The sequence below is a fragment of the Eriocheir sinensis genome, chromosome 3 (assembly GCF_024679095.1).
Source record: "Eriocheir sinensis breed Jianghai 21 chromosome 3, ASM2467909v1, whole genome shotgun sequence".
In the NCBI taxonomy this organism is placed as follows: domain Eukaryota; kingdom Metazoa; phylum Arthropoda; class Malacostraca; order Decapoda; family Varunidae; genus Eriocheir; species Eriocheir sinensis.
The window spans coordinates 22,783,244-22,795,698 of record NC_066511.1 but is presented as its reverse complement, the minus strand read 5'-3'; the positions used below and the strand labels follow the sequence as shown (position 1 = coordinate 22,795,698).

Below are 12,455 nucleotides of genomic sequence, written 5' to 3'. Positions count from 1 at the left end.
GTTTACTCCCCCCCCCCCGTAAAATACAACAACGTGTACTTAAAAATAGTAGGACACAGTAGTAACCTGCAGAAAGATGCACCATTTATCTATGTAAGGATAACATACATTTTATCACTGTAAGATTAAAAAATATTTCAATTCAATTCAATTCAAAAGTGAGGTATATTCTGTAGTCGAGCGCAGGGGTAGGGGCCAGCAGGACTGTCTTGCGTGGCGAGTGATGAAGCCGCAGCGACATGCCTCATCCCTGTCTCTTTCTGGTCCTCCGGTGCTTCATCTATTAAACATTTCCCTGTGTGTGTGTGTGTGTGTGTGTGTGTGTGTGTGAGAGAGAGAGAGAGAGAGAGAGAGAGAGAGAGAGAGAGAGAGAGAGAGAGAGAGAGAACACATCATTAAGACTCATAATAATTAAACTCATAAACAAAAGGGGGTCAAGGTAGTTTGGGTTAGGGTAGATCAGGTCAGCTTATATTAAGTTAGATACAGTTTTGTTAGATTTTAGATGAATGAAAAACTGCGATTTATAGTATTTACTGACTGGTTTGAAATGATGTGGCCTAAATAGTGTTCCTACAAGGGTAAACTGAACAAGGGATAAGTAAGAATCCTCATCCCGCATTCCAACCTATGCCACAATATATATCATAAAAAGCCTTACTCTGCTGAACTCAAATAAAGGAGAGGGTCTGAGCTATTCCGTTAATATCACATGAAACTCTTATTACTGATGTCACGATTCGTATCTCCTGACTCATTTCCTCTCACTTATACTCCACACTTACCTCACAGCGACGGCCCAGTAGATAGCGTTGAAGATAAGGTATAGGATGGGAATCAGTATCCGGCTTTTCACCATCAAGGCCATATTAACCTCATTATTCGTTCTATCATTTCCAAAGCCTCGACCTCCATTGTTTTCTTCCCCCATTATATTGAACAGCTTCTCTTTCTGGTCCTTCTTCCAGTCTTCCCTTAACGTTTGCAACCTGGATCTTTTGGCGTCAGGCGTGAACTCTAGGTGCAGGCCAGCTGTCACTCTTTTCGCGGCCCCAGTGCTGTTATGATCCTGATGGCGATGCCTCTGCTGCGTGTCCCCGCGACCGGCATCAAAGGGGCGCACCGGGGTGTGGTAGAAGGGAGCCTTTTTTTCCATCCCGAAGCCGATCTTCTTCTGCGGAAACGATGGATAAAAATGTTATATCTATGTTTTTAGAAGCCATTATATGTGACCCAAGGCCCATGTTGACAGGTCTTTCAGTCAGTATGGATATTGACCCACATGACGCCATCTCGCACAACGAATCTCGGGAAAACTATTGCATGACCACCTGTAGCGCCCCATCGAGTTGGGACAATGATAGTTATATATTTTTTGCCGTCACCGATGCCTCTTGATAATCTTGTGTAACAAAACAATTTTCATAATACTTGCCAAATTAGCAAATTAGCTTTTTTTTTGGGGGGGGGAGACCATTGTGCGATGACGTCATGTGAGCCCAAGATCTAAGCTGATTAGAAAACCTGTCTAAACACATAGGCCTTGATGTGACCGCGCTTTAACGGTTCTTATAATTATGTGAAGATATGGGTGATCGTGACACAAATATAATCACATGCACTTTTTTGATGAGAAATTAGCGAATGCAACTATGTTTTTAAGTAAACAGTAGGTTCCGTGTCCTCAAGCCACACCAGAAAGGTAGAGAACCAGGACGTGCTGGAGGGATCCTCGCGGGTGAAGTTAACAAGCGTCTGGAGGAGGATGACGAGGAAGATGATGACGATGGAGATGAACAGCCAGACGTCGATAAGCTTAAAGTAAGATGTCTTGGGTAATGCGTTCGAGGTCTGCGGAGAGAGAGAGAGAGAGAGAGAGAGAGAGAGAGAGAGAGAGAGAGAGAGAGAGAGAGAGTTATCACATCATTCTAAGACGTTATCTGGCGCGTAAAATGACCCAAAATGTTTGCAACTGTCATGCAGCACCCTCCTGTGACCCGCCAGATCGCTAAATCTAGATTATATATGAAATTTATTGTTTCAGTGTTAATATCCTCGATGTGTAACCTACCTCTTTTACAATGAATATCCCCAACCAAACCATACGCATCCTAAGCATTGTATTCATTATGCGGGAAAAGAAAACGCAAAAGCTTAATCGATGTTCAATGTCGGAAGTGTATTCTGAGTGTAGGTAGGAACAACCCAACCCCTCACATAATTATTGCTTAAATGACACTCCCATAAGCAGGCCTAGGTGTGAGAGGGATTTAGGGGTCTTATAGTGAGCTCTTTTCTCCGTCTACTAAGGGCACAATGCACTCATGCTAGAAATCGACCAAATAGGGTACTGGGATTCATTTCAAGGAGTGTAAGCAACAAAAGCGCCGAAGTCATCCTCAAGCTATATTTAGCATTAGTTAGACCTCATCTTGATTATGCGGTTCAGTTCTGCTCATTGGATATCAAATAGAATCGTTACAGAGGAGGTGACAAATATCATTCATGAAACTTGCCATATTTGGAAAGACTTAAACAATTAAACTTGCATTTTCTAGAAAGGCGAAGGGTGCGAGGAGACTTGATCGAAGTCTATAAACGGATGAAGGGCTTTAATAAGGGGGATATTAATAAGGTTATGATGGTAAGAGAACCGGGAAGGACACGTAATAATGGGTTTACATTGGACAAATTTAGATTCAACGAGGACATAGGCAAAAATTGGTTTAGCAACAGAGTGGTAGATGAGTGGAACAGAATTGATAGTCATGTTTAAGTGCCAATATGATAGTCACATTCAGAAATAGGTTAGATAAATTCATGGATAGTGATGTTAGGTGGGGTTAGGTTCACAAGAGCTGCCTTGTACAATGTACAGTCCTACCGGCCTCTTGCAGACTCCTTAATTTAAGTTCTTATGTTTATTTTTTATTTTTATGTTCTTATGATTCCTTTGTGGATTACCTGAGTCAGTAGAGAAGTGAGAACTAGCAAGGAAGTGACCGCCACCACCACTCTGGAGTTAAAGTCGTCTGGGTTGAAGTAGAAGGTGGCGTAAGCGATGAGAATGAGCAGAATCGTTGGGATGTACAGCGTCAGCAAGTAGAAGGTGTAGCGACGAAAGAACGTCACGGACACGTCCAGCCTCGAGAATTCCAAACCCTCACTCGTCGTCACCGTCACCTTGCCTGCAGCCAGAGCATGAGCAGCTTAGAGTGAAGGGAAAGGACTGTATCGTATGCAAAGATGCCTGGCAACGGAGGATATATATATATATATATATTTATATATATATATATATATATATATATATTTATATATAGATAGAGAGAGAGAGAGAGAGAGAGAGAGAGAGAGAGAGAGAGAGAGAGAGAGAGAGAGAGAGAGAGAGAGAGAGAGAGAGAGAGAGAGAGAGAGAGAGAGAGAGAGAGAGAGAGAGAGAGAGAGAGAGAGAGAGAGAGAGAGAGAGAGAGAGAGAGAGAGAGAGAGAGAGAGAGAGAGAGAGAGAGAGTAAAATAGGCACACATAAAGACAAATCGGTAGGTAAGCAAACAGATGAACAGACGCACGAACGAGGGGAACATAGACGGGCAGATAAGTATACAAACAGACTGACAAAAAGACGTTCAAACGCACGAGGAGATAGACAGACAGACAGATACATATGTAATTAAAGAAAGGCGGAAAGCCAGACAGACAGACAGGAAGAACCAACATTACATTACCGATCTCATACTCAATGAGGAATTTGGGGCCGGCGTAATCCGCCGCAGTAGGCACGAGCACCATGTACGTGGCAGCGGCCGACACCAGCGTGAAGTTGAGGAAACACACCTGAGGCACGGGAAGACAGGTGTTACCGAGGCGAGGGAGGACAGGGGTCGAGGAGGGCACGGGAGGATAGGGTCATGGGGGACGCAGGGAACAACCACGGGTGGACAGGGATCATGGAGGGGACGGTGACAGGAAACGACGCACAGAGGTCATGGAGACAAGCGAGGGAGGATGGGTGTCATGCACGGAGGGGACGAGGGCAGGCACGGAAAGAAGGGTGTCATGAAGGGCTCAGGGGACAGGCACGGGGGACGGGTGTCACGAAGGGCACAGGCGATGGCCTTGGCTCAGGGGACAGGCACGGGGGACGGGTGTCATGGAGGGCACAGGCGATGGCCTTGGCTCAGGGGACAGGCACGGGGGGCGGGTGTCATGGAGGGCACAGGCGATGGCCTTGGCTCAAGGGAGGCAGGGGGGGGGCAGGTGTCATGGGCACAGGCGATGGGCTTGGCTCTCAGGACAGGCACAGGGGGGGGGTGTGTCATGGAGGGCACAGGCGATGGCCTTGGCTCAGGGGACAGGCACGGGGGACGGGTGTCATGGAGGGCACAGGCGATGGCCTTGGCTCAGGGGACAGGCACGGGGGACGGGTGTCACGAAGGGCACAGGGAAGGCAGCTAAAAATTAAATGATGGAAGATATAATTGATATGGCAAGTATATTGATTCTGTGACGAGTCCTTACTCCCTGTTCAACCTCCTGCTATTCACACATTATCATATACCTTATTTTTTAAGGATATTTTGGTATGAACAGTGCAACAGCATAGTACCTGAACTTATAATTATGTTGTCAATACTGCAAGGTGCGGAGATTTTTTATAACCTATTCTGGCATGGACAGGGGAGCAGTGTACCTTAACTAAGCTATGATTAATTCGTCACTATAGGCTCTTTACCCAGTCCTTACAAATTGTATCACCCGTTATTTATTAACACCCTAAGCTCGTTTATCATTCTAAACTATCTCGCTATAAGCAGTATAAATTATCATCGCACACTGAAATCATGGCTTCGTAAAACTCTTCTCATACCTGTGAGTCGAAGGGAAACATGGCTAGATAGAAGTCACAACTGTAGGAGGCGCTGTAAAGTTGACTCATCTCGAGGCTCGTCTCGTTACCTCGGAACACGTTCACTGTGAGGCAGGAAGAAATAAATCATATTAATTTGAAAAGATGTTGGAACTTTTGTAAACAAAAACATGCTTTAGTATAATGCCTTAAAGGTTTGAAGTAGTTTATTATATAGCATGACAGTGAAATAGTAACAAAGTGGGTGCGACAAGTGGGAATGGTACAGGCAAGAAAAGAGCAACGATGCACTATTGTATACCCTCATCAGGTAAGGTGGGAGGCCCAGGGTAGGAGTCACCGCCCCGCACACACTCCACACGCGACCCCTGATCCAGGTTAGTGAACTTGTTCCCTTGGGCGTTGCTAAAGAAAACCTGGGGCGTCCAGATGTTCGCGACGGCTTCACTGGAGAGCAAGTTCAGCGTGCGATCTTCCTTGAGGTTATGATAGTCGAGGCGTTTGTCCCGCCACCGAAGAGTGAGTTCGAGGTTCACAGTGAAGGTCTGGTCTTGTGTAGCGATGTTGGGGAAGGAGATGATCTTGAGCAGGAACTCGATGGGCAGGGCCTGAGTCTGTGTGATGTGTGGCGGCGGAATGATCGAACTGTACCCTGGAGGGATGGCCACCAAGGAGCACGTTGCCTCGTCACTTAGGTCTCTGCAGTCGATGCGCAGGTCACAGCGTTTTACGAGGTCAATACAGGACCCGTCAGTGCAAGTGAATTGACCATGGCCGCATACGGAGAGGGTGAGGTTTGTCGTCTGCCCCGGGGACATTCCACACACCTCCGAGCCAAGGGTCCACGTCTGGGTGCCGAAAGGATACTGTCCATCCCTTGCTGGCCTCCACCACGCCACGGCCTCCTCCTTAGAATGACGATAATACAGTCACGATAAAGGTCAATCAAACAACAATGCAAGAAATACCGCAAATTCTCAGTTAGAAGTATAAAATAATGATAAAAGCTCAGGAGAAATATTTAATTATGCTTGTGGGCTGCTTTAGTCCGTTTTCTTCCGTAATTAAGCTAATTTATTAAAAACCTTCCAAATGTCCGAATTTTAACATAGAATTTCATACATATTATATATATAGTACACCGCACCCAGAAAGATTCCTTTATCCACCATTAACTCACCTTTAACGACTGTAAGATCCACGTGCCATTTTGGAAATAGATGTCAGAGTGGTAGAACCCCAGGAGAGAGGGTTTACCCCCTCTGTAAGGCGCCAGGGTGTAGCGACGATTGAACGGGGAGTAAGGACACACGACGGGACCCTTGAGGTATATGGTGGCTTTCTTCAGTGACACGCACGGCACGCAGAAAGAGTAGGACTCTAAACAAGCAATGTCGGACCAGCGACCTGGAAACTCGCCGTACAACATAACCATACAGTTCTCCTGATTGCCGCCATTAGGACCGCCACCTCTCCAAAGGCCCTGCCAAGTCAAGGGTTGTTCAGTGTTCAGGTAGTGCCACTCTCCATCGTGGCCTTCGTCGGTGGCACCGAGCCAGAGGTATGATGCTCCGAGACCCCCTGAACACCTGATGGCATTATTTTTAGTCGTTTCAAAGAGTTGTGAGTTTTCTTCCTCATCAAGGGGAACCAATATTTCTCCATCGACCACCTACGTTAGGAAATAACAGTTATATTCGATTCCACACGACAAAGACAATCTTTACAACTGTGTTATCTGAATATGTAGCACCTGAGTTCATGAATGCTGATAATGAATAATTTTGAGGAAGATAAATACAATAGTTTGGATTAAGATAATGATCATGTAACCAGCTTTTCCAACTGAGGATTATAATCAGGGCCTAGCTGTGCAGATGTATCCATAACTACAGGTTTTGTGTAGTCTACTAGTGTTGGCTTGTAACAAGAAATCATAACACACGTGGCAGAGATGCTGAGCCTGATCCAGAGAGAAGCGATCGGGAAAGACAGTGATATCCCGAGTTGACCTTTTGCATACTTCTTGTCGTGGCTGCTGACTCCAGGAAGTCTCGCCTTCCAGCAGCCATGACTCCTGCACAGACGACCATGCTAGCGCGTCTCCTTGCTGCCCTGTTTGGCACAACCAAATCTGTTGGAGGTGTTCATTTATTATAAGACTGTAAAATATGAACTATGTAAAACACTTAGGTCTATAAGGCTATGTCATTTGACAAATTTATCTGCTTGAAAACCATCTACAAGTAGATCGCTATTATGAGAAATATTAAATAAAACATGTCCATTCGATCATCATAAGTTTAATGTGGAGTGAGCCAGAAAGTTTACTGAAGTAATTTTCCCATTATTGCTGGCGTGGTAGTGAGTAAAGAATTAATGCTCCGATTGGAAATTAAAAAAAAAATTATAATAATTCTGATAATTTACCAACTAATGCATAGTATGAAATTAATGTGGCTGTAAGTTAATATAACCTTTTTATTCTTACTTTAGGCCTTTATATGGAGGTGTAAGTCCAGGATGGAAAAGGAAATAATGATAGTTTTAAAAGAATGCTGCACCTGCTTCACGGTGGAGTCTTCCAGGGTGGTGTGCCACACGTTGAGGTGCGTCAGCTCACCCGAGAAGCTCTGGTCCCTTTGGAAGCCTCCGCCCAGAGAGTCTTGCTCCTGGCCTGTAGAAGGTGGTCAGCTCACGTATGTACTGCAGTAGACCTGCCATTTCTAGTATATATCACTTTACGATACCGCTTTACAGATTACGATGACAATGTCAAAATTAAATTGTAGAAGCCTGAGGCGCAAAAATAAGGGACTATGAAAACTTTCAGCCGTGGGGCACGTCATGACTGGGTGCTATGGGTGTCCGCCTCGCATCTCGGGGGCCTGGATGAAAATCTCGGGCCCAAAGTCAAGGGGGTCCGGGGTCAAATCCCGGGCGGGAAGGTTGTTGAAAAAAATATATACATTCTGACCTAGATGAATTTCTCATGTGCTTCGAGAAGTGGTAGTTCCCTTTCTGACAATATTACCCTCAAGCGTGTGTGGTGAGAATTACAGGAACACTGCATCACAAGCCAGTAACTTGGTTGAAATAAGGCGTGACTCTTATTACAATGTTTATAACCCGCACTGCTGTATACTACTGCTACTACTACAACACTATTGCTATCACTTCTACTACTATTACTACTGCCACTACTGACCAATTATAAACACTCCATTCCCGAGAAGAGGTTCGGTGGGCGAAGTAAAAGTTCCTTGAGCTCGCTGCTCCCCGTCCATATAAATGGTCCAGGTTTCTGAGGCCATGTTGTAGGAGAAGCAGAAGTGTGACCACAAGTGAAGCGGCGTGATCAGCTCGGAGGTGGCCCAGTGCCCTTGCAGTGTGACCCTGTAGCCGCTCTCACGGTGGTCTGGTGGAAAACGTATTGCAGTTAAATCCCATTATCACCAACTAAATCACTATTACTGCTTCTGGCATAAATTAATCGGTGTCGTTTTAAAACTTTCCGCCCACGTCACAAACGGACTGGGACCTTAGCCATCAGTGCCCCTTATGCTACCCTCCAGTGCAATGAGTCTGCACATTTAAAAAATAAATAAGATATAATTAATTATTGAATAAAAGAGGAAAAGTAGATTGAGTACGTTCTGTTATATTGTTACACCGCTTTATTACGTGCACTGTTGCATCTTTGATACCCTCTGTTACCTAGCTCTTCATTCATTATCCGCCATTCTTTGCCACATGATAATAACTGAATGAGCAATAAACCCTGGTCAGGAAAAAATCCTCAAGTTCTTTGTAAAAACAAGTGGATAAATAATTGAGGTGTCTGGAGCACACCTATTCTTATCTCGTTGTCGCGTTCGCTGGAGATGGCGTAAGAGAACAGTGTCGACTCTTCACGGAACCGCTTTAGTTTGATCCTGTAGCAGAAGGTGAAGGACTCGAGGCGTGGGAAGGACATGTTGAGGCGAGCGTAACTTTCCTCCGAGGGAGTCCCCGAAGCCTGCAGCACAAGCACTGTCTCGTTACCGCCGCCATTGTCCTGCTGACCTGATCAGGGCGATAAATATCATTACTTATACACACACACACACACACACACACACACACACACACACACATGAAATAGTGCCGCATAGCATACCCAGCAACACGAAAAAAATATATAATTGCTGAAATTGCGAATCATGAATCTTTCCACAAAGAAGTAACCAGACAAAGGAAGGGTCATAATGTAGCATGTCACAGGAGCAAGAAAACTACATAAAGCATGCAAGACAATACCGCTGTTGCTCTTAGGTAGATGTATAAAAGGAATCCCCGAATAATCAACGTCCACAGTTTGTTATCAATAAAATGAATACCACTTGCTTTTCGAAGCGGGTAGCGTCACCAGCAGTAGCGGTAGCAGCCGTAGACAGGCGTGGGTGCCGTCCCCTAACCACGGCAGCAACATCCTGCGGAGGGAGAGCATAAACATCATAAAAACAGACGTCACTATCTTTGGCCTCTCCCGCTGTTTACTGTAAGAGCAGCATGTCTTTGTCTAATTGTTGGACTGACTCGTTTTACAATGACATGTAAGCGGGAGGCCTCTGCACCCCTGTGTCTATGTCGGAGTGACCCAAGCTTATGGACACCTTTCACACGCTGAATAACTCCCATTTTGATTATTGCTTCAGCCACATCCTTTGCCGTGCTCTCTCTCTCTCTCTCTCTCTCTCTCTCTCTCTCTCTCTCACACACACACACACACACACACACACACATACACACACACACACACTTAGAATTGTCAAGGATGTGTTACGTAAAAGTACGAACTCGTGTGTGCTTGCACGCAATACGTGTGTGTGTGTGGGGGGGAGGGGGAGGTGAGCGAGTACTGTGTTTCTATGCGCAATAATTTTAGTGTAAAACGTATTATTATCTTGGACGTGCGGTGTATATATATGCGGACTGCTTCCCTATGCTTCTTGTCTACCCTTCCCGGCAGCATTCCCCATCGATACGCGCATTAAAGTTCCAAGTTCCTCGCTGCCTCCCTTCCTCTCTGGACGAGTCTCTTTCTGCCGGTGTTTATTGTGATTTTATGACAATGAAAACTTCGGTCAGATAAAAAATAAAAGTCCGTTATGTGATAGTACAACACCATGGCTTTCAGTTAGCAGCAACCTTAACTTCTAAGAAGATATATTTATCTTTGTCGTAATTAAGAGTGAGGTAAATTTTAAGCTTTCGTGAGAGTCAAAGGCTTGAATCGCCGGATAGACTTTTTTCTTATATTTTTTTACATTATTTTCATTTGTCACAAGGACGAGACATGCCACGCAGCGGGAGCAACTTGTGAAGAATGAACCCCGAGGCATGTCATTATGCTACCCTCGCTTCCCCTGTACAGACATTTCTTCACACACCACTCACGTTCGATTTTTTTTTTTTTTTTTTTTTTTTGTGTGTGTGCGTGTGTTGCGATGATTCTCTTGGATGCAGAATACAGTCTCGTGATGGTTGTGAGGACGTAGTGGCGAGATTGTATAGCAATAAATAAGTAGGAAAAAAAATATCGCATAGTATGTACGTATATAGAGAGCTAGCTGAGGCTACACAACGATCTCAGACTTCATTAGTGCACAATTGATGATGATGATGATGATAATGATGATGATGATATTACTACTACTGCTACTACTACTACTACTTCATATTAGTGCACAATTGATGATGATGATGATGATGATAATGATGATGATATTACTGCTACTACTACTACTACTACTACTACTAGTAATAATAATAATAATAATAATAATAATAAGAAGAAGAAGAAGAAGAAGAAGAAGAAGAAGAAGAAGAAGAAGAAGAAGATAAAGAACAAGAACAAGAAGAGGAGGAAGAAGAGCACGGAAAGAAAGGCGAAGAAAGATAGATTTTAAAAAAAATGGAAAAAAAGTGTAAAGGTAGAAGACAATAAAAAAGAAAATATGAACAAGGAAGATTATCACAATGATTATACGAAGAAGTAATGAAATCTTACAGGCAGACGGCCGTGACTCACCCGCAAGGACAAGGAGCCTCCGCTGTGATCTGAATAATCTGTTGCCTCGTACGTCTTCTCTCTTACTAACCACGCCTAACTCATGCCTCAGTAGAACTATTATACACGGGTTTTATATCCTCCCCCTTCCCCCACACACACACATTTGTTTCGTACGTGAATGATGCGCAAAGAATAAAAGAACGAGATTGTGAAGGCGAAGCGAAGGTTGTGTAATGACATGCTACGGTACTCATTCTTCATCTGTCGCCCCGCGCGTGGTAGTCTCGCCTGAGTGACAAATAACACAATAAACATCCCACTTATTCTTTATACTCCGCAATCCAAATGCCGTTCTCCAGATAAACATTATAAACGATGTATTGTATTAGTATTGTGCATCATCCATAGTCGCTTATTGAGTGAATGACATCTTCCTCGCCTCCTGTGCCCGTGAAACAAGTCATGGTGTGGCCGGTAATGCGAGAATCGAAAACGTCCCGAGCTTGGCATGTAACCTTCCTTGTCAGGCCTCCCGGGAAGAGCATAAATTTTTCACACACGTACTTAGTCATCTCTCCAGTGCCTTCCCCTTCGTCAATAATTTGTTGTATGTATATTGCCGCTGTTGAAACTGCATGTGGATCGCAACTTGGCAAATAATTCTAAAGAAACGAAGTAGAAATAATGAAAAGTGCTCACGAGGATGGTGAAGGATAAATTTCAGCCCTCACACAGTGATTACAGGAGTGCCTGATGTGTTAGGTGATTCATCATCACGTGCAGCTAATGTTAGAACTAATCACAAAAGGAAGGGGGAAAAACGTGTGTGTGTGTGTGTGTGTGTGTGTGTGTGTGGTATTTCACAGCAGGTGCATGAGTAAGAATGTGAGTTGTAAGACAGTTTAACCTCATAATGTCTCGGAGACACTACTTGGCGTCTCAAATTTCGATCGAACCTTTTTCAGTAGGAAAAACGAAGGATGAGAATGAACGTTTCCAAGCTGGCATCGAACGAAACGTAATATGCAGTTTTTATATTTCCGCCATGTTTAGGAGATCGCTAATTTGGAACCTAATTGACGTAAAGCTACAAAAATTTACCATTTTATGTGAATTAAATGAACGTAGCTACATGGAAAGGTTGGCAACTCTTTATAGTGAACGCTGTCTACTTGTGAATATATTTGGAAATACTGATGCAGTAGGTTATTTTACTTAATTGATAACACATAGACAAAAAAGAGCAAACTGTATTCAAGACGCGAACAGATGAGATGAACTTCATTAAATTCGTTCCGGTCAGTGACTTGTTTGTTAGAGACGAGGATAAATTTCACACTCCAGCGGGTCATGCTCACGAACATTTGAATGGCTGCACAAAAAAAATGACACTGCGAGAGAAATTCAGCAGGAGTATTGATTTTTTTCAAAGATATACACGATTAGCACTATTTTCATATCGGCAGGAAGCATCACGGGTCGAGGGCGAGGTGAAGGGGAGACATGCAACTTATCTTCGTACTCTTGTTCATG

General features: G+C 44.2%; 1 protein-coding gene across 1 annotated transcript; it reads right to left on the bottom strand.

The window, feature by feature from the left end:
* Window positions 1-560: 560 nt before the first annotated feature.
* LOC127003316 (uncharacterized) lies at window positions 561-12,274 on the bottom strand. Its single transcript, XM_050869811.1, has 13 exons — window positions 12,262-12,274; window positions 8,720-8,932; window positions 8,076-8,285; window positions 7,432-7,544; window positions 6,813-7,001; window positions 6,048-6,539; window positions 5,169-5,775; window positions 4,868-4,971; window positions 3,726-3,834; window positions 2,965-3,188; window positions 1,696-1,851; window positions 786-1,174; window positions 561-573 (listed from the first exon to the last, which is right to left on the bottom strand). Exons 1-13 carry the CDS (start codon window positions 12,272-12,274, stop codon window positions 561-563), a joined length of 2,832 nt encoding a protein of 943 aa, XP_050725768.1.
* Window positions 12,275-12,455: the final 181 nt, after the last annotated feature.